Raw genomic sequence first — 19,923 nt, 5'->3', positions numbered from 1 at the left:
TGGATGTAGGGTGCAAAGGAGAGGGAGGAGTCAAGAGTGACGCCCAGGCAGCGGAGTTGGGGAACGGGGGAGATGATAGTGTTGTCAACAGTGATAGAGATATTTGTAGGGGGTGTTGCTCTGGCTGGGGGAAAGATAATAAGTTCAGTTTTGTCCATGTTGAGCTTCAGAGAGCGCTCAGACATCCAGGAGGAGATGGCAGAGAGGCAGCTGGAGACCTGAGAGAGGACAGAGGGGGACAGATCAGGAGAGGAGAGGTAGAGTTGTGTGTCATCAGCATAGAGGTGGTATTGAAGGCCAAATGAGTTAATGAGCGCACCCAGGGAAGAGGTGTAGAGGGAGAACAGAAGGGGGCCTAGGACAGAACCCTGAGGGACACCAACAGGAAGGATGGAAGGGTGTTAGGTGGTTCCGGAGGCAGACACAGAGAAGGAGCGGTTAGTGAGGTATGAGGTAAACCAGTCAAGGACGGTGCTAGAGAGGCCAACATTTTGGAGTGTGCGGAGGAGGAGAGGGTGATCCACGGTGTCAAAGGCAGCAGAGAGGTCCAGAAGGATGAGCAAAGAGAAGTGGCCCTTGGATTTGGCCGAAAGCAGGTCACTGGTGACTTTCACCAGGGCAGTCTCGGTGGAGTGGAGTGGGCGAAAGCCAGATTGTAGTGGATCAAGGATGGAGTGGTCAGAGAGGTAGCTTGTGAGACGGCTGTAGACCAGTCGTTCAAGTAGTTTGGAGGCGAAAGGGAGAAGAGAGATGGGGCGGTAGCTAGTGAGTGATGAAGGGTCGAGGTTGGCTTTTTTGAGAATAGGGGACACCAGAGCATGTTTGAATGGTGTGGGAAAGATGCCAGTAGAGACCGATAGGTTAAAGAGGTGAGCAAGGTGGGAGCAGGCAGTGGGGGGGAGGGAGCGGAGAAGACGGGAGGGGAGGGGGTCCAAGTGGCAGGTTGTGGAGGGAGAGGATAAGATGAGGGAGTGGACTTCCTTGTCTGAGGTGGGACGGAAGCAGGACAGGGTGGGATAGATGGACGGGAGGGATGGTGGGAGCAGGGGGGCAGCAGAGGGGTGACGGGAGGAGATGTAATTTTGAATATCCTCAATTTTGGAGATGAAGGAGGCAAAGTCAGTGGGAGTGAGGGCAGAGGGGAGGGGAGGAGGAGGGGGGCAAAGGAGAGTGTTGAAAGTTTCAAAGAGTCGGCGTGGACTGGAGGACTCGGAAGAGATGAGTGTTTGGAAAAAGGATTGCTTGGCGAGAGAAAGAGCAGAGCTATAGGAAGAGAGGATAAACTTGAAATGGAGAAAGTCCGCCAGAGAGTGGGATCTCCTCCAGGAGCGTTCTGCAGACCGTGAACATTTTTGTAGGAATCGTGTGAGTTTGGTGTGCCAGGGTTGGGGTTTGGAGCGGCGGAGGGGGACAGATGAGAGGGGGGCCACAGAGTCAAGAGCAGCAGTAAGGGAAGAGTTATAGAAGGAGGCTGCCTGGTTGGGACACGTCATAGTGGAAAGAGGAGAGAGGAAGGTCTCGAGGGAGGACATGATAGCGGGGTTGAGGGACCCGAGATTGCGTCTGGTGATGGTGGGTCTGGGTGTGGAGCAGAGAGGGGAAGATGAGAGGGTGAAAGAAAGCAGATGGTGGTCAGAGAGAGGGAAGGAAGAGTTAGAGAAATCAGAGAGATCACATCGGTGGGTGAAGACAAGGTCGAGGGAGTGGCCGAGATTGTGAGTAGGGGTGGAGGACCATTGAGAAAGTCCAAAGGAGGTGGAAAGAGCAAGAAGGTTAGAGGAAGCTGCATTATTGATGTCGATAGGGATGTTAAAGTCACGAGGATGATAGAGGGGAGGTCGGAGGAGAGAAAGTGGGGAAGCCAGGCAGCAAAGTTGTCAAGGAAAGGTGTACAGCGGCCAGGGGGGCGGTAGATCACTGCCACATGGAGGTGAATGGGGTAGTAGAGGCGGATAGTGTGGACCTCAAAGGTGGAGAAGGTGAGGGAGGGCTCAGGTGGGATGACACGAAAGGTGCAGTTAGGAGAGAGAAGGATGCCCACGCCTCCACCCTGGCGGCCATCAGGTCTGACCGTGTGGGTGAAGGAGAGGCCTCCGTAGGAGAGGGCAGCAGGGGAGGTGGTGTCAGAGGAGGAGAGCCAGGTTTCAGTGATGGCGAGAAGGTTAAAAGAGTGGGAGATGAAGAGGTCGTGGATAGTTGGCAACTTGTTGCAGATTGATCTAGCATTCCAGAGTGCACAGGAGAAGGGAAGGGAGGGGACGGGGGAAATGGGGATCAGGTTGGCTGGGTTCTTAATGCGTGTGGGTAGTCTGGAAATTTGGGTGGCGGGTGATCTAGCAGTGAGGATTGGTATGGGACAGGATCGAGGAGCCATAATTCCTGTTCAGTAGTGTTGTTCAGAGGAATAGTATTGAATGGAGTGGCTGTAATAAAGAAATAACAATCAGAAGGGGGATGTAGTCAAAGCAGAGACAGTGGAGACCAGTTTTTCTGTAAATAATGGAGGGAATGGAAACACTGAGAATGTTACACAGTGGTTGAAGAGAGTATAAATGAGGAGCAGAAAGCAATGTGTGAGAGCAGTATGGCTGTTACTTAAGCAGACAGGGAGGTCAGTGTCCAGGCTGTGTGGATTGCAGGCGTTGGTGGTACTGGATTAGGTTACTCTCTGTAGGCTGTTGATTGCAGGTGTGGAAGATAGTCTGCTGTCCTTCTGTTCTTCTCCTGTTCATCTCCGATTATCTCCAAGGTCATATCGCCATACTTAACACTAACATACTTCACAGCTAAGATGCTATACAGCCAGAGGCTTAAACAGCCAAGTATGTACTGATTAAATAAAGATACAGTCTAGATTGCTAACAGAACCCACCCACTGAGACCCCACCCACAACAAAAGGTCAGCTACAGGTGTGAATAACAATAGAGCAGGACATCCCCCTGCTTTATGTGTCATGTTATATTTTTGCCCAAGATGCATTCACAGCATGGGCAGAAAGCTGTGGAACAGCATATCATAGTGGGAGCATACATACACACGGATGCTCCTGCTACCCAATGTTTAACAGGGGAGCTGGTGGAGGTGTATTAGAGGGGGTAAGGGAAAGCTAAGCTCCCGCTACCCATAGCTTTTTATAATGATACCCAGCAGCAGTAATGAGCACGTGCATATGCATGCTCCCCGCTACCGATAACATTACATGGGGGAGCCGCTACAGAAGCTGAAAGAATACAAGAATCTAAATATGTATAGAGAGAGAACAAGAGAGGGGGACAGCTAATGTTAGTGGACATAAGGGAGAGGGGGAGTCATTAGAGGAGACAGAGAAGAGATGCTCAGAAAGGTAGGAGGACAGCCATTAGAGGGCAGTATCACCCAGACTAAGGGAGTGAAGAATTTGTAAGAGGAGAGGGTAGTCCATATTGTCAAAAGACATAGAGAGGTCCAGGAGAGTACAGAGTAGTTGCCCTTGGATTTGGCAGCAAGGAGGTCATTGCATGCTTTTGTGAGGGCAGTTTCAGTGGAGTGGAGAAGAACGGAAGCCAGATTGAAGTGGGGGAGTGGGAGAAAAGAAGGGCAATAAGGTGGTTGTAGACAATACACTCAAGGAGTTTGGATTCAAATGGTAGGAGAGAGATGGGTTTGTCGTTGGAGAGAATGTTAGGATCGAGGGTAGGTATTTTTAAGAATAGGTGAGATAAAGGGCAAGATTGAATGCAGACAAGACAGTGCAGAAGGATAGAGGTAGTGGAGGAGGTGGGAGGGGATAGGATCAAATGGAGAAGAGGGGGGAGACCAGATGAGGGACGTGACTTCCTTTCAAGATAGGTAAAAGGAAATCAGGGTTAGGAAGTAGGATGGGGATGTGTGGTTAGGAAGAGGAGGGGTTGGTTGTTGAGGGTCTGGTGGAATGTGATGTCCTGACAGCATAGAGTATTTTTTAGATGTGAAATGTGTGGCAAAGTCAAGAGTAGTGAATGAGTAGGGTAGTTGAGGTGCAGGTGGGCAGAGGAAGGAGTTGACAGTGGTGAAGAGGCGCCAGGGGTTTGAAGATTTGGTGGAGATGGGGTTCTTGAAATTTGACTGTTTAGAGAGGGAAAGGGCAGAACTGCGGAATGAGACCATAAATCTAAAATGGAGGAAGTCCACCTTAGAGCATGATTTCCTCCACTATCGCTCGGCAGTACATTACTTGAACATTTTTGCAGAGATCTGGTGAGTTTGGAATGTCAGGGTTGAGGTATTGATCTGCGAGGGTGAATTGTGGTCGCTGGATAAACAGTCAAGAGCAGATTTAAGGAAGGCATTTTATAAGGCTGTGGCTTGTTCAGAGCAGGATAGTCTGAGTAGTCAGAAATATCACAATGGTGAGTGAAGACAAGATCAAGTGAATGCCGACTCACATGGGAGAGTGAGGAGATCCACTGGGAGAATGGAAGCAATGATGTGAGATTAAGGAGTTTAGCAGCTGAGGGTTTTGTGGAGATATCAAATGTCTGAGAGGAAGTGAGGAAGCCAGAAAGCAAAATTGTTGAGGAATTTGATGGGAATGCCAGGTGGAAGGTAGATGACAGCTACTCGAATGTGAAAAGGTTGGAAAAGGCATATAGCATGGACCTCAAATGCAGAAAATGTAAGATGGTTCTGGAGGTATGAGTTTCTAGGCATAGATTGAAGATAGGAGGACCCCAACACCACCACCAGGATGACCCCTGAGCTTGGGTGTGTGTGTTAATGTGAGGCTCCCAGAGGAGAAGTGGTGTCAGAGGAGGATATCCATGTTTCTGTAATGGCTAGGAGGTTTAGGGATTGAAGATGAACAGGTCATGGGTGAAGACCAGTTTGCTACAGGGACTTCTGGCATTCCAGAGGGCACAGGAGAGAGAGAGAGAGAGTTCGTGAGAGAGATGTGAATGAAATTATCAGGGTTGCTGTAGATTAATTTAGATGGAAGTGATAAAGCAGGTGTAGTGTTGGTATGGACTCCCAAGAGGGAAAACTGCAGGTGGAGGGCAGGGAGGGAGTACAGTGTGATGCGGATGGAGATGAGGTGAAGTGACAGGGAAAAGAGGGAGGGAGCAGGGCCGAGTGGTGAGTTAGTAGGCCCATAGTGGGTCACAGGTGACTGAAAGTGGGGTAACAGTAGAGGAGGGTAAGGGAAGGAATGCAAAAGAGTGAACAGGAAACAAAGGAGGATTGAGAGGAGATGTACAGTAGGAGACTAGGGAACGATATAGATTGTAGCATGTTAAAATGCACCAAGTGGGATTGTAGCATCTAAAGATGTGCCAAGAAAGTAGCATGTAAAGATGCACCAAGCAGGATTGTAGCATGGCACCAAGTGGGATTGTAGCATCTAAAGACAAAACAAGCGGTTGTCATGGTCTGATAAGTGGGAGTCTCCATACCAGTTCCAGGAACTTACAGAGTCTGATTGGTGGAGTTTTAAAAATGAGAAGGTCTGATGTAGTGCATAAGTGGAATTAGAGACTAGCTGGAACCACAATCTGGTGGATTGAGGATTTAGACGGCACTTTATGAAATAATCCTGGTTTCGGACTGGGACTGTTGTTACTCAAGAACAAACTGGATCTATTGTTAGAGAGTATTGGACTTGATTGTAGTTAATATCGGCCTGTATCCAATTATAGCAGGTATCGAACTGGAACAAATGGCAATAGGTATGGGACTGGAACTAATGGTAACTGTAGCAGATATTAGACTGAAGCTGATAGTAGCAGATATCATACTGGAACCAATGGTAATAGGTATCGGACTGGAACTAATGGTAGCAGAGATTGGACTGGAACCAATGGTAACAGGTATCGTACTGGAACCATTGGCAGCAGGTATTGGACTGGAACCGATAGTAATGGGTATCATACTGGAACCAATGGTAGCAAGATTCTGGACCAAAACTGGAGGTTTTTAGTAGCAGAAGTCCAGACTGGAACTGGAGAAGCTTATAGAAAGATCACAGACGTACTTTGGTTCCAAAGATGCCAACTGGATACTCTGAGGAGCGCAGTTACAAGGCTCACATGATGAGCTGTGTGACTTGAGACACTGGCAGCCATAACTGGAAGAGGTTGACCCTTTTATCCCCACAGAGTAGCTGAGATTGGTGGGTGTGATCAGCTGGTTTGCAGGCTGATCGTGATTGGACAAATTCCAGTCACCTGACATCTGTCAACATGTCAGCACTTTTCCTGATGATCCTGCCAAAGGCTCAGCACATGGGATGCTGTGGGCACACAATCCCTGGCATCCTTGAAGCCAGACCCCAGCAGCAACAGAGACTGGAGCGCCGACACAGCAGAGGCGTGGCCAGTCCCACCTTGCAAGGCAGGAGCAGCATTCCGGGTCCTCATCAGTGGCCGGGCTGGTAAAAAATGGGGTCTGATTATGGGGTCTCTGGCAGGGGCTGCGACAGTACCCCCCTTCCCTCACTAGTGGCACCGGACACTTTCTGACTTTATTAAGGTACTTAGTGTGGAAAGTGCATACCAGTTGAGGTGCATGGACATCTGAGGCATTAACCCTGGCTCTTTCTTCAAGGCCATAGCCCTTTCAATCTATGATATATTGCAGATGACCAAATCTACAACAAGGATCTTACCAATTTCAAATTCCATTCCACGTTGAGTCATAACTTTGGGTGCTTTCGGTAGAGTGGACTAGAAGTGATTCAGAATTAAAGATTTTAGGAGTTATATGTGGAAGGAATTAGGGATTCAAAGAAAAGATGGTAGCTTAAGCTTGTAGACAACTGGGTTAATGACATGCTCCACAGGAAATGGCCCAATGTAACGAGGGGTGTATTTTATGGATGGAACTTGTAGCCTTAGATTGCTAGTGGAAACCAGACTAAATCTCCAGGCCTAAGACTAGGAATTGCTTGACATCCCCTATCAGCAAACCTCTGGTAATGGACAGAAGATTTCAACAAGGATAATCATACTCTTTTCCAAATCTTGACAAATCGTTGTAGGGTGACTTCGGCAGCTGAACATTTTGAATGCATAGAAGTTGGAACTCGAACTCATGGATTGTGACCGTAGACTGTTTGAAATGGTGTGGATTGAGAGGAAGAGTGACAATGATTATTGTGAGCAAACTCAGCCCATGGCAGCAACTCTATCGAATCATCCTTATAGGAGGAAACATATAAGTGGAGAAAAGTCTCAAGATACTGGTTAATCCTCAAAGTTTGATCATGACTCTGAGGTTGATATGCTGATAAAATTTTCAACTTGATCTGTAATGCTGAACATATAGCCTTCCAGAATTTTGCTATGAATTGTACCCCTCTGTCAGAGATTATTTCCACTGGTAGCCCATGGAGTCTGAAGTTTTCTCTGATAAAAGGTTATGTGAAATGAGGAGCAGATGAAAGGCCAGTCAATTGAACAAACTGGGCCATCTTGGAGAATTGATTGACAAAAACCCAAATGGTGTTATGACCTTTGGATGGTGGAAGATCAGTAATGAAATACATGGAGATATGTGTTCAAGGTTGACTGGGTATAGTAAGTGGCTGAAGGTGACCTGGAGGTGATCTTCTTGGAATCTTCTGATGAGTGCATTTACTGGAAGAGTCTATATAGGCTTCAACATTTGTTTTCATGGTAGGCTACTCGTAAAACCGTTGGATGACCTGAACCCGATAGCAATGAAGAACTTTCCAGCAGGTGGAGTGGAAGACAATTGCACACCTGCAAAAGATGCTGGATCCAGAATAGATGGGTGCCAGAACTTAGACTAGAATCTTCTGAGTCTATAGATCGAGAGAGAGCATCTGCTTTTCGATTCAAAGTCCCAGGTCGATAGTTAAGCTATTCAAAGTCCCAGGTTGATAGTTAAACTTGTAATCAAATCTTGATAAGAACATTGCCCAACTAGCTTGTCTGGGATTAAGGCATTGAGTCATCTTTAGATACAGGAGTTTTTTTGTGATCAGTAAGAAAGGTTCTCAGATACTGTGCTCCTTCTAAAAGGTAATCCCATTCTTCCAGAGCTAATTTAATGGCTAGTAACTCTTTGTCTCCGATAGAGTAGTTTTTTTCAGCGGGGAGGCATTTCCATGAAAAGTAGCCTCATGCAGTGCTTAAAGTGGTCCTAGAGAGGTGGTGGAACTCACCCCCCACCCAAGCTTGTGATATAAAGGGATTGCACGCGCCGCAGTCGCGCACCGCAAAAAGGGGCATGGCCTTGAAAAGAAAGGGGCATGGTCACCAAATAGTATCCCCAATTCAAATTACACCGCACAGTACCACAATCTCATTCACATTACGCCACATAGTAGTGTCCCTTATTCATATTATGACACACATTAGTGCCCCTTATACACAAAGCCCACAGTAGTAGCACCCCAAATACACATAATGCCCACAGCAGTAGTGCCCCTTATGTCCCCAGGAGTGATGCCCCTTATTAAGTGCCCCCTATGCAATGCTCTCATTAGTACTGCCCCCGGTAGTAATGCCCCCATAGTTATGCCCCTTGTAGTTATGTCCCCAGTAGATATGCCCCGTGTAGATATGCCCGCTGTAGTTATGCCCCCAGTTGGTTTGCCCCCAGCAGTTATGCCCCCAGTAGGTTTTCCCCCAGTAGATATGCCCCCTGTTGGTGTGCTCACAGTAGTTATGCCCCCAGTAGTTATGCTCCCAGTTGGTGTGCCCCCAGTAGTTATGCCCCCAGTTGCTATGCCACGCATAGTTATGCCCCCAGTTGGTTTGCCCCCAGTAGTTATGTCCCCAGTTGGTGTGCCCCCAGTAGTTATGCCCCCAGTAGTTATGCCCCCAGTATTTATGCCCCCAGTTGGTGTGCCCCCAGTAGTTATGCCCCCAGTTGGTGTGCCCCCAGTAGTTATGCCCCCAGTTGGTTTGCTGCCCAGTAGTTATGCCCCCAGTTCCCCCTCTAGTAGCGCTGCTTAGTGCTTACACACACAAAATAAAAGATAAAAATCAATACTCAACAATCCCGCTCCTGCTTCCGGACTGCAGCCTCCGTCTGGCGCCCACTCCTCGCAGCTATGGGAGAGACGTCATGATGTCTCTCCCATAGCGCCGCACACTGCCTGAGCTGGAAGCAAGAGCTCAGGAGTGAGCTCTGGCTTCCAGATGCCGCTTAGGGGGAAAGAGCCAGCGCCCGCTGGTAACACAGTCTCAGCGGGCCCCCGGCATTTCCCTAGGTTAGGTGAGCCGGTGGAGGCGGAACTGGGTTCCGTCTCCAAATGGAACTGGTGGAGCGCAGTTCCGCCCCATTCTGGATCACTTTAACCTCTGGTCACATGAATGTAATTTACTGACATTAAACCGCTGAGAAAGGACTGCTCCTACTCCAATTGTTGAGGCATCAGCTTCAAGTATTAATGGCAGAATGTTTGAGGATGGGTACAGTGATATAAGCTTGCTTTAAATGCTGAAAAGCTGTGTCAGCTTCTTTTGTCCAATGAGTAGGATTTGCCCCCTTTTTGCGTTAGTGCAATTATAGGCCCTGCTCCAGCGGAAAATCATTTAATGAATTTTCAATAATAGTTAGCAAATCCCAGGAAACATTTCATAGCTTTCAATGTAGTTGGAACAGACCAGTTGCAAATAGCCTGTCGTTTCTCTGGGTCCATTTGGATGTCTGAGCCAGAGATGATATAACCCAGAAAGGGAATCGATGGAACGTCAAAGACGCATTTTTCTATTTTACAGTTGAGCTGATTGTTCCGATGTCGAAGTAGCGCCTCCTTCACTTGAGAACAATGAGTTTCGATATCAGGAGCAAAAATTAGAATGTCATCTAGATAGAACATTACACTTCTGTAGAGTAGATCTCTGGAAATGTCATTAACAAAGTGATGAAACACTACTGGAGCGTTGCAAAGGCCAAATGGCATAACACGATATTCATAGTGACGATCCCGGGTATTTAAAGCAGTTTTCCATTCGTCCCCTGCTCATATTCGAATAAAGTTATATGCTCCTCCAGAGCCGGCCCTAACCAATATGATGCCCTAGGCAAGATTTTGGCTGGTGCCCCCTAGCACCGCTGCTAGTTCTGCAGGAGATGCTTGGCATGAGTCAGCTGGCAGCTCTGCTAACGTCAGGCGCCTTTTGTTTATGAAAATGCATCTTATGTGCATTACTATGTGGCTAGGATGTACAAGCAGCTTCTGCTGATTAGAATGATATGCAGCATGCCTATATTCTGTGTGAGACTGCGGCTGTATCTGCATACGAAATGCTATATTAAAGTGATTTCCAGTAATACACGCAATGTAGCATTTCATATGCAGATACAGCCGCAGTCACACACAGAATATAGGCATGCCGCATATCATTTTAATCAGCAGAAGCTGCTGGTGCCCCTAAGCATACCAAATGCCCTAGGCATTTGCCTAGTTTGCCTATGCCTAAGGTCGGCTCTGTGCTCCTCTAAGATCAAGCTTAGTGAATACTGAAGCCCCTCTCACTCTGTCAAACAATTCAGCAATCAAGGACAGGGGATACCAATTCTTCATCGTGATATCATTAAGACCCCTATAGTCGAAATATGGACAAAGACAGCTATCCTTCTTCTTCACAAAAAAGAACCTTGCTCCTGCTGGAGTTGTTGCAATGTATAGTTAGACAGTTAAAAGACAGACATCATATGGTCGGCAGTGTAAAGGTTGACAGGGTCAAAAGGTCAACAGGATCAAAGTGTTGAAAGTCAAAGGTCGACAGGATCAAAATGTTGACATGTTTTTTAGGGTTTTTTCTAGAGATGAGCGAGTTCGGATTTACTCGGTTCTTTACGGCAGAATTATCGTCATTTCTTATTTTCTGGATTTTCGTTATTGGCTAACCAAAACACGTGACGTCCGATAGCCAATAAGGAGATTCGGGTAAATCCGAGTAAATCCGAGTGAAACCGAACCCGCTCATCTCATGCGTTTTTTCATGCTTTTTGCAACTTTAACCTTATTTACTGTCCATTTCACAAACTATTACCTTTACGAGCCCGAAGCGTAGTGAGCGAACGCATTTCAACAAATGTGGGTAAAAAATCTATAAAACCCTGTCAACCTTTTCACTCTGTCAACCTTTTTGACCCTGTGGGCCTTTTGACTATCGACCATGTGGAGTCGACCTAATGACTGTCTGTCTTTTAACTGTCTAACGTCTATACCATATTCCTGCTGGAGATGACGAGGGTCGGATGAAGCCCTTCTCAAGATTGTCTTTAATATATTCTGACATACAGTAGCATGGGTTTCTCTATGTGGTGGCAAATAGTCGGCAGCTTGTTTGCTAAAAACATCATGGAACTGCTGATAAGCAGGTGGTAAACTTTTCTTTTCAGAGGTTGCTGAGGAACGGACAGGAATCATGGACTGCAAACAGTTCTTAAAGCAAATGGGACTCCAAGCTGTGATCTGAAGGGTGGCCCAGTCTAAATGAGGATTATGCATGGCAATCCAAGAACTATTGTATGAGAGGCATTAGGAATCACCAGAAAAGATAGGAATTCAGAGTGTAGAACACCAACTTGGAATTTCAGAGGTGCAGTTCGATGGATTATTACACCATCTAGAATATGACTTCCATGGACGGCAGTCAACGCCATAAATCTGAGCAGTGTCACAGTAGGCAGCTGATGTTTTATCTCATGGACTGTGGTTAATGATGTTCTCGGCTGGGTCTGACTTCTTCCGCAAAGGTGATGCCCAATCTAATGCTTGTCTGGTTAGGAGAGAGGTGATATAAGCTATCCACATCCTGGCGGTGGGAAAGCTGGAGCAGTTCTAGGTAACAGAGATTGGATTTCATATAAATGTGAGGACATGCAGTATCTTGGATGAATTGTGCCAGCGGTCTTTGCAAAGCCTCTTGTCTATCCAGATGACTCAACACATCCTGAGTAAAATCAATTCCAGAGCCCTAGTCAATGGCCGAATCCATCTAGCCAGTGCCTACTGTCAGGCTTTGATATGTGGGAGTCTCCGTCCGTACCAGTGTGAGGACCTTGTGGAGTCTGATTTCAATAAACCTCCCCTAAGAGGATGAAAAGGGGGTTGATATAATGACGTCATTGCCGATGTGTGGCTTGCGTTGCATGAACGATAACGCCCAAACGGACAATAGGATCAACATTTGGATTGCACCTCCAGTGTGTAGAATTTAATAAACTACAAAAATGCGAAAAGCCCTCACTCACTCACTCACTCACTGACTCACTCACTGACTCACTGACTCACTGACTCACTCATTCACTCATCACTAATTCTCTTACTTCCCGATATATTAGGAAGATGAAATTAATATGGGTATTATTCAGGTGGGAAATATCAGAACTACGTAATTAGAATTTTAATAAACCTCCCCTAACAGGATGAAAAGGGGGTTAATATAATGTCTTTACCGATGCGTGGCTTGCATTGTGTGAACAATAACACCCAAACGGACAATTTAATAAAAATTTGGATTGCACCTCCAGGGTTTAGAATTTAATAAACTACTAAAATGGTCCTGTCACTTTTTACTGTATCTGCTACGGGTGCTCCTAGGGTAACGCCAAGAACAATGGATTAATATTCACTTACATTAAGACTTCTCAAATTCACATCTCTAGAGATTTACCAACTTTTTAAACTCCCATTTATATGCACAACCGTGAAAATCAGAAACTCCCGTGCGAAGAACGGGTAGAGCAGCTAGTGATAGTAATAAATCATCGGAAATTATAATACAAGATAAAAATATAAAAATTTATTCGATCCATACCATTTAGATCCCTGGCTGGAAATACATTACACATGTGCTCTCCAGACAATGCAATGTATTTATCATGAATTACTGCATGCCACTGGGAAACCACATCTGTACCAGGAAGGATATAATTTTTCTCCCAGGAAAATAATGGTCCCAGATCTCATGCTGAAATTCCCTGCAGATAATTATTTTTAACTCTTTTCATAGTAGTACTGTAAATTAAATCTGAAAGTATTCTGGAATGCGAGGACACAGGGTATATATAGTTAATGCATGCTGTGTATTACATAGTGATGATCCCTTTCTAAAAATGGAAATCCAGCACTGTATGTAAATAAGACAAATCGCACAACAGTAAGTATGAGATGCTGGCATGCGACTGATTACTACAAACCTATACGCTGCACCGTCACAGTGTAACACTATTTCCTGTCATATATTATGATGTTCAAACAGCTTATTATCATCCTTATTATGCCTTATTATTGAAATACCTATTATGGTCACATGTGCACAGCCCAGTGTGTTCATTGTATCAATACAATATTGTTTAACTTACTGTAAAGTTTAAATATTTACTTCAATTATTATCATATATTACTATTACTATTACTACTATAGTATTTAATTATATCAATATTACTCTAGTCAGATCAAGAAAATATAGTTTCAGAAAACAAACAAACAAAAAGAAATCTTATCTTCTATTATATATTCTAATATATATATATATATATATATATATATACATAATATATATATATATATATATATATATATATACATAAATATACTACTATAGTATTTAATTATATTAATATTACTCTAGTCAGATCAAGAAAATATAGTTTCAGAAGACAAAAGCAAACAAAGAGAAATCTTATCTTCTATTATATATTCTAATATATATATATATATATACTGTGTATATATATATATATATAGATATTGGATAATAGAATATAAGGTTTCTTATCTTTTCATATTGTATTATAATTTTTATTAGCTTTTTTATGCAATTTTGCAATTTTTAGATGCAATAATTTTTTTAATTACTGTATACCAATTAAAAGCTCATACTTTTATTTTTACACACACAAAGATCATAATGCTTCTTTTGAAATGGGATTTATCCCTCATCAGGGGGTATATTTATAAAATTCGATTTTGGTCTATGTTTGAACAATGTTTGGTCGATTTGTGATCGATTCCACATTTACAGTACCAACAGATTTTTTTTTACATTGTTTAAAAAAAAAATATGTCAAATCATCTGTTAATAAATCTGGAATTTAGACCCTGAAATACGAAATCGACCAAACATCGACAAAAATAAACATAATCGACTTTTAGTGTATATATACAACCATGTCTTTATTCCTATGACAAATAATTCAGTATTGTTTAACTTCTATGAGGTATGCAATTATTGCCCGATTTTTTGACCAGTTGAAAAATCGGCAAATATCAGCCGTGTTTAGGTCGAATTAGATTCACCCTATTCAATGCCCGAGCTGATTTTTTCAACTGGTCAAAAAATCTGGCACTAGCAAAAACCACATGGATCGGCGAATTCGCTACCGATCCACGTATTTTCTCGAATTTGCGGGCGTTTTCGACCATTTTTGGGTCCATCTTTGTCCATGCCGATTCGACAAAAAAAAAAGTGAAAAGGGATTCAAAACCCACCAATCAATACCCATGGTTGAATTACAGTAGTGCACATAAAAAAAACAACATACAGTAATTGAATACCCCCTATAAAGCCAAGTGCACCACAATTTGAAAATTCTTGTTTTTCTCCATTTTTCTGCAGAAAATAAAACTCCATGTACTGTAACATAAACATATTCCATACTCTAAAGCATTGCACACAGATCCATGCATTCTTTTCGCATGCAATTTCATTCAACTATTATGTTTTTTGTTGTGTGTTTTTACAAAGTATATTAATACTGTCCTCTATGTGATTTATTGTAATATTAGCTATTTATGTGTTTATGCAGTTAATTTATTTAGGTCTTAAAAAAAGCACAGAAACTGAAATTTTCAAAAACAAAAACTATTATAAATAAAACAACAGTAACAATAAAGGAAAATGAATGTTTAATATGGAAATATGATACAATTTAACATTACAATACTGAGTCAATTCTTAAAAAATGTAAATAAAATTACGTGAAGTATAGTATTTAGCAAAAACTTTTTTTTTAAATGTATTTGGAATTACTTTGTGTGAACTGTCGAGTCCCTACAGAGGTCTTGCACAGTAGCCGGGTCTCACTTATACCCCTTTCAGACCGGCAGCAATAACCAAGGTTATTGCACAGGAACGCGCAGCAACCCAGGTTGCGGCACAGTCTGAAAGGTCCAGTTAAAATATCCTGGTATTTCAATCCGGATAGAGAGCAGGTTTGAACTCGTGTTCAACCTGGCTCATGATGCAGTGTCAAAGGGCAAGTCAGGTCGATGCGCCCCGGCACCCGTTCACACCATAGAAAGAGGCAGGGCTTGGAGATCATCTAATCTCCAAGTACCACCTCCGACGTCACCAATTCAGTAATAAGCCGGGTCGGGCAACCAGTCTGAAAGGGGTCCCAGCTGGGTGACCCCCAGATAGGATCCATGTACAAATTCCGAGTGCAAGCTAGCTATAGCGGCCTACAATTCAGTAAGTGGCATTTCTTGCTCTATTCCAATATGGAGCCTGCTGAAGACCCTGGGTTCTATTGTCTATACGACACTATCAGCTAGTTAATAATAATATTAAAGCTTCCAGGATAGTTGACGGAAACTACAAAGAAACAGTAAAAATTCAGATGGAGCCATTGTTTGACAAATTAAAATTTCTGTGTTATCTTCCCAGGTGTTTCCAAATGATGTCTCATTTGCCCTGCACAGTTTGGATCTTCCTTCTAACAGTAATTATTCCCTTTTCCTATAATGAGGGTCACCAATGTCATCTGGAATCTTTGGGGCTTGAGGGGATATTACAGCCCGGAGATGTAATACTAGGGGCTGTATTACCAGTTCGCATCACAAATGTTTACCAGTATCCTTCTTTCACTGAAAGACCTCCAACCACCACCTGCACAATGTAAGTGGTGCCAAAGGGGTTTTAAATGAATTATTTTTTTATTTTTTTTAAAGCAAAGATTTGTTTTTTTATTTTTTGATAATGTTAGCAAAATTAACTAATTATCATTATGTATCATGGATAAACAAACAGTTTAAAGCAGTGGTGGGCAACCAGTTTTGAGACTAAGATCAAATAGATACTACAGTGCCCCACTTACCCCTTCACCTGCCCATCAGATTTCCCTACATGCCTATAAGACCTACCCACATGCATATCAAACCTGATGCATGCACATCAGACTTACTTACATGACTATCAGACCCCCCACATCTCCATCAAACCCACTAACATGCCCAAAAGACCTCTCATATGATATGCCTATCAGAGCTCCTACATTCCCATAATACCTAACACATGTCCATCAGACTTCTTTCTCATATGTCCATCAGATTCACCTGCATGCCCATCACACCCATCCACATACCAACTAGATTTCCCACAGTTCACCTACATGCCCATTACAACACCCACAAGCCCAACAGACCTACCTACGTGTCCATCAGACCTCTCACATGTCTAACAGACCTCCTACATTTCCATAATAATTAACACATGTCCATCAAACTTCTTTCACATATGTCCATCAGATTCACCTGCATGCCTATCACACCCATCCACATACCAACTAGATTTCCCACAGTTCACCTACATGCCCATTACAACACCCACAAGCCCAACAGACCTACCTACGTGTCTATCAGACCTCTCACATGTCTAACAGACCTCCTACATTTCCATAATATCTAACACATGTCCATCAGACTTCTATCTCACATGCCCATCAGATTCACCTGCATGCCCATCACACCCATCCACATGCCAACCAGACTTCCCACATTTCACCTACATGCCCATTAGACCACCCACAAGCCCAACAGACCTAACTTCATGCCCATCAGACCTCTCACATGTCTATCAGACCTCCTACATTCCCATAATATCTAACACATGTCCATCAGACTTCTTTCTTATATGCCCATCAGATTCACCTTCATGCCCATCACACCCATCCACATACCAACCAGACTTCCCACATTTCACCTATATGCCTGTTAGACCACCCTCAAGCCCAACAAATCTACCTACAGTACATGCCCATCAGACCTGCTCACATGACCATCAGACTTCTTCTCACATGTCTATCAGACCACCCACATTCCCATAATCTTTCTCACATGTTCACCAGAGTCACCTGCATGTCCATCACACCCATCCACATATCAACCAGACTTCCCACATTTCACCTACATGCCCATTAGACCACCCACAAGCCCAACAGACCTACCTACATGCTCATCAGACCTGCTTGCATGACCATCAGACCTCACACATGCCCATAAGATTCACCCACATGCCCATTAGACCTCCCAAGTCCCCAGTAGTCTTCCCCATATGCCTATTAGATCTTCCCACATGCTCATCAGTTCTCCCCTATGGCCATCACATTTCCTACATGTGCATCAGACCTCCCCCCATGTTATCAAACCTTATATCATGCCCATAACATGCCCATCAGACCTCCCCACATGTCCTGCACATGCTCATAAAACCACCAAACTTGTTTCTTATGCCTTACAGACCTCCTCCAATGAGCATCAGACCTCTCCCACCTGCCCATTACTGGTACAGTTTAAGACTCACGTTGGCAGCCATTACCGGGGAACAAACATGTTCCTTCCAATTTGAGGGTCAGGGGTAATTGGTGTGATTTATCTGGGTTAGTTGCTCCTGGTACATCAGCAAAGTGACTTGAATTGTAACACACATTTTAATGTAATGAAAAGGTTGACATGTACAAACTGATTTGAAGACATCCTGACATCCACTTACCCTCAGGATAAATGTAAAAGGTAACTGTAGCTCCAACACTCACTACTGTAGTTTAGGAGATAAAAAGTTATGGGAAAAGATGGAAAATACATATAGGGCCTTATTCAGCATCGATCGCTATTGTGATGTGATCGCATTTGGCTGATTACTGGGCCAGTGCGCACACGCAGGGCCCGTTCTGTGCGTGTGCGGCCCGGGAGAGGCGATCCTATCTCAGTGATGCAGAGGCGTTCGCAGGTGGTCAGGAGCAGCAATGCAGTGTCTGCTGCAGGAGAGGGAGTTTAAAAATCCCAAACACGCACTGCACTGGGTGCTGATGCCTATTAGGGGCCAGTGAGCAGGGATCAGTTTGCAGCGCCAGGGACTATAGACATTGGCTGTGCTGGAGAGCATGACATGTGTGTGGCTGTAAGCCACTACAGAGGACTGATGATGGAGAACAAGAACTGCTAGGACTTTTTATGTTTGTGTTTTATTTCTCTGTATGTACCTGTATGACCGGGCCCAAGCCTGAATATACTCTGCACAGTGTCTGCTACCAGTAAAGATGCTGTATTGTAACTGGAAAACCTACCTGCGAGTCCTTATTTCAAGTACCCGTGTTACAATATATATATATATATATATATATATAACAAACAATCTTGCTCCGGCACTCGGCACGAACCCCTGCTATGGGGCTGGCTTGCTCAGGTGCCCTCCGTCAGGGACACTGCCCTATGTAGTATATCACTTGGAAATGAAGAGGCGGCACTCGGAGTCTTGCAAAATAACAACACGCTGTATTGGTGCAGTGATCAACGTTTCGGGGTTTCCCCCTTCGTCAGGATAAATGCATAACACACAACAGTGACTTTAAATACCACTTACCCCCTCCTCCAGTGCATCCCTCTCTGTCCGGTGTCGCTGGCCGCGCCGTCCCGGGCCTTCGAGTGACGTCAGCGGCGTCCCGCCGGAAGTGACACGTCGGCGCCGGGAGGCGCGTCCATAGCAACCCAGCTAACAATCTGCAAAAACACCATGGTAACCAATATGTACATCTCGCCGTGAATACTCAATCTTATGACACGGCTTACAAACCTCAATATTAGCTATAGTGATATATCTCTTGGCAATCCCCGATAATCAAGAGAGTTAAAGTGCATAATGCCATGATAAAAAAGTTATTTTCAGTGTACAACACCAGTCTATCCAATGGTGAAAAAAACAGAAAACTAAAACAGCATCAACATACAGTAAACATTAAAAACACAAGGAAACTAGGTTTCTAGCCATTTCTCGGATGTCTAAATCATGTCTATAGGTGAAAATTTTCATTTCTAATCCACATACACTATCTGTCCCTGTATCGGCTCATAGATCCCAATGGCCACCTTTAAGCACAGGATTATAGATCATGTACCAGATTCCACGCGTGGATGAAATAGAGGCAAAAAACTTTTGCAGCTAGAGTCCAGGTGGATCCATAAACTAAACACCCTTAAACCAGCAGGACTCAACGATAGTCTAGGCCTCATTAACTTCATCTAGATCTGGTCCATATGAACAGAAAAATTGAATTTATTAATTAAAACATAAAATGTAATTAAGAACATCCTTAGCACTAGCTATCACTGACATCCAGTTACACAACGTGAGTGCAGGGAGAGTGGGATAACTATATGGAATGAAGGGATCTATGAGCCGATACAGGGACAGATAGTGTATGTGGATTAGAAATGAAAATTTTCACCTATAGACATGATTTAGACATCCGAGAAATGGCTAGAAACCTAGTTTCCTTGTGTTTTTAATGTTTACTGTATGTTGATGTTGTTTTAGTTTTCTGTTTTTTTCACCATTGGATAGACTGGTGTTGTACACTGAAAATAACTTTTTTATCACGGCATTATGCACTTTAACTCTCTTGATTATCGGGGATTGCCAAGAGATATATCACTATAACTAATATTGAGGTTTGTAAGCCGTGTCATAAGATTGAGTATTCACGGCGAGATGTACATATTGGTTACCATGGTGTTTTTGCAGATTGTTAGCTGGGTGGCTATGGACGCGCCTCCCGGCGCCGACGTGTCACTTCCGGCGGGACGCCGCTGACGTCACTCGAAGGCCCGGGACGGCGCGGCCAGCGACACCGGACAGAGAGGGATGCACTGGAGGAGGGGGTAAGTGGTATTTAAAGTCACTGTTGTGTGTTATGCATTTAT

General features: G+C 44.1%; 1 protein-coding gene and 1 pseudogene across 1 annotated transcript in view; one reads left to right on the top strand and one right to left on the bottom strand.

Annotated features, from left to right (window-relative positions):
• Positions 1–2,754, bottom strand: part of LOC134934169 (extracellular calcium-sensing receptor-like) — a 78,208-nt pseudogene extending 75,454 nt beyond the window's left edge.
• A 7,792-nt stretch (positions 2,755–10,546) lies between these two features.
• LOC134934168 (extracellular calcium-sensing receptor-like) overlaps positions 10,547–19,923 on the top strand; it is a 32,267-nt gene continuing 22,890 nt past the window's right edge. Inside the window, exons 1-3 of the mRNA XM_063929663.1 lie at positions 10,547–10,680; positions 15,614–15,844; positions 17,465–17,581. Coding sequence (XP_063785733.1) covers positions 10,547–10,680; positions 15,614–15,844; positions 17,465–17,581 — 482 coding nt within the window. The remainder of the gene's footprint in view (positions 10,681–15,613; positions 15,845–17,464; positions 17,582–19,923) is intronic.

This window comes from Pseudophryne corroboree, chromosome 6 (assembly GCF_028390025.1).
Source record: "Pseudophryne corroboree isolate aPseCor3 chromosome 6, aPseCor3.hap2, whole genome shotgun sequence".
Classification (NCBI taxonomy): Eukaryota; Metazoa; Chordata; class Amphibia; order Anura; family Myobatrachidae; genus Pseudophryne; species Pseudophryne corroboree.
Note: the sequence above shows the minus strand (reverse complement) of the source record. Positions and strands in the feature narration are given on the sequence as shown.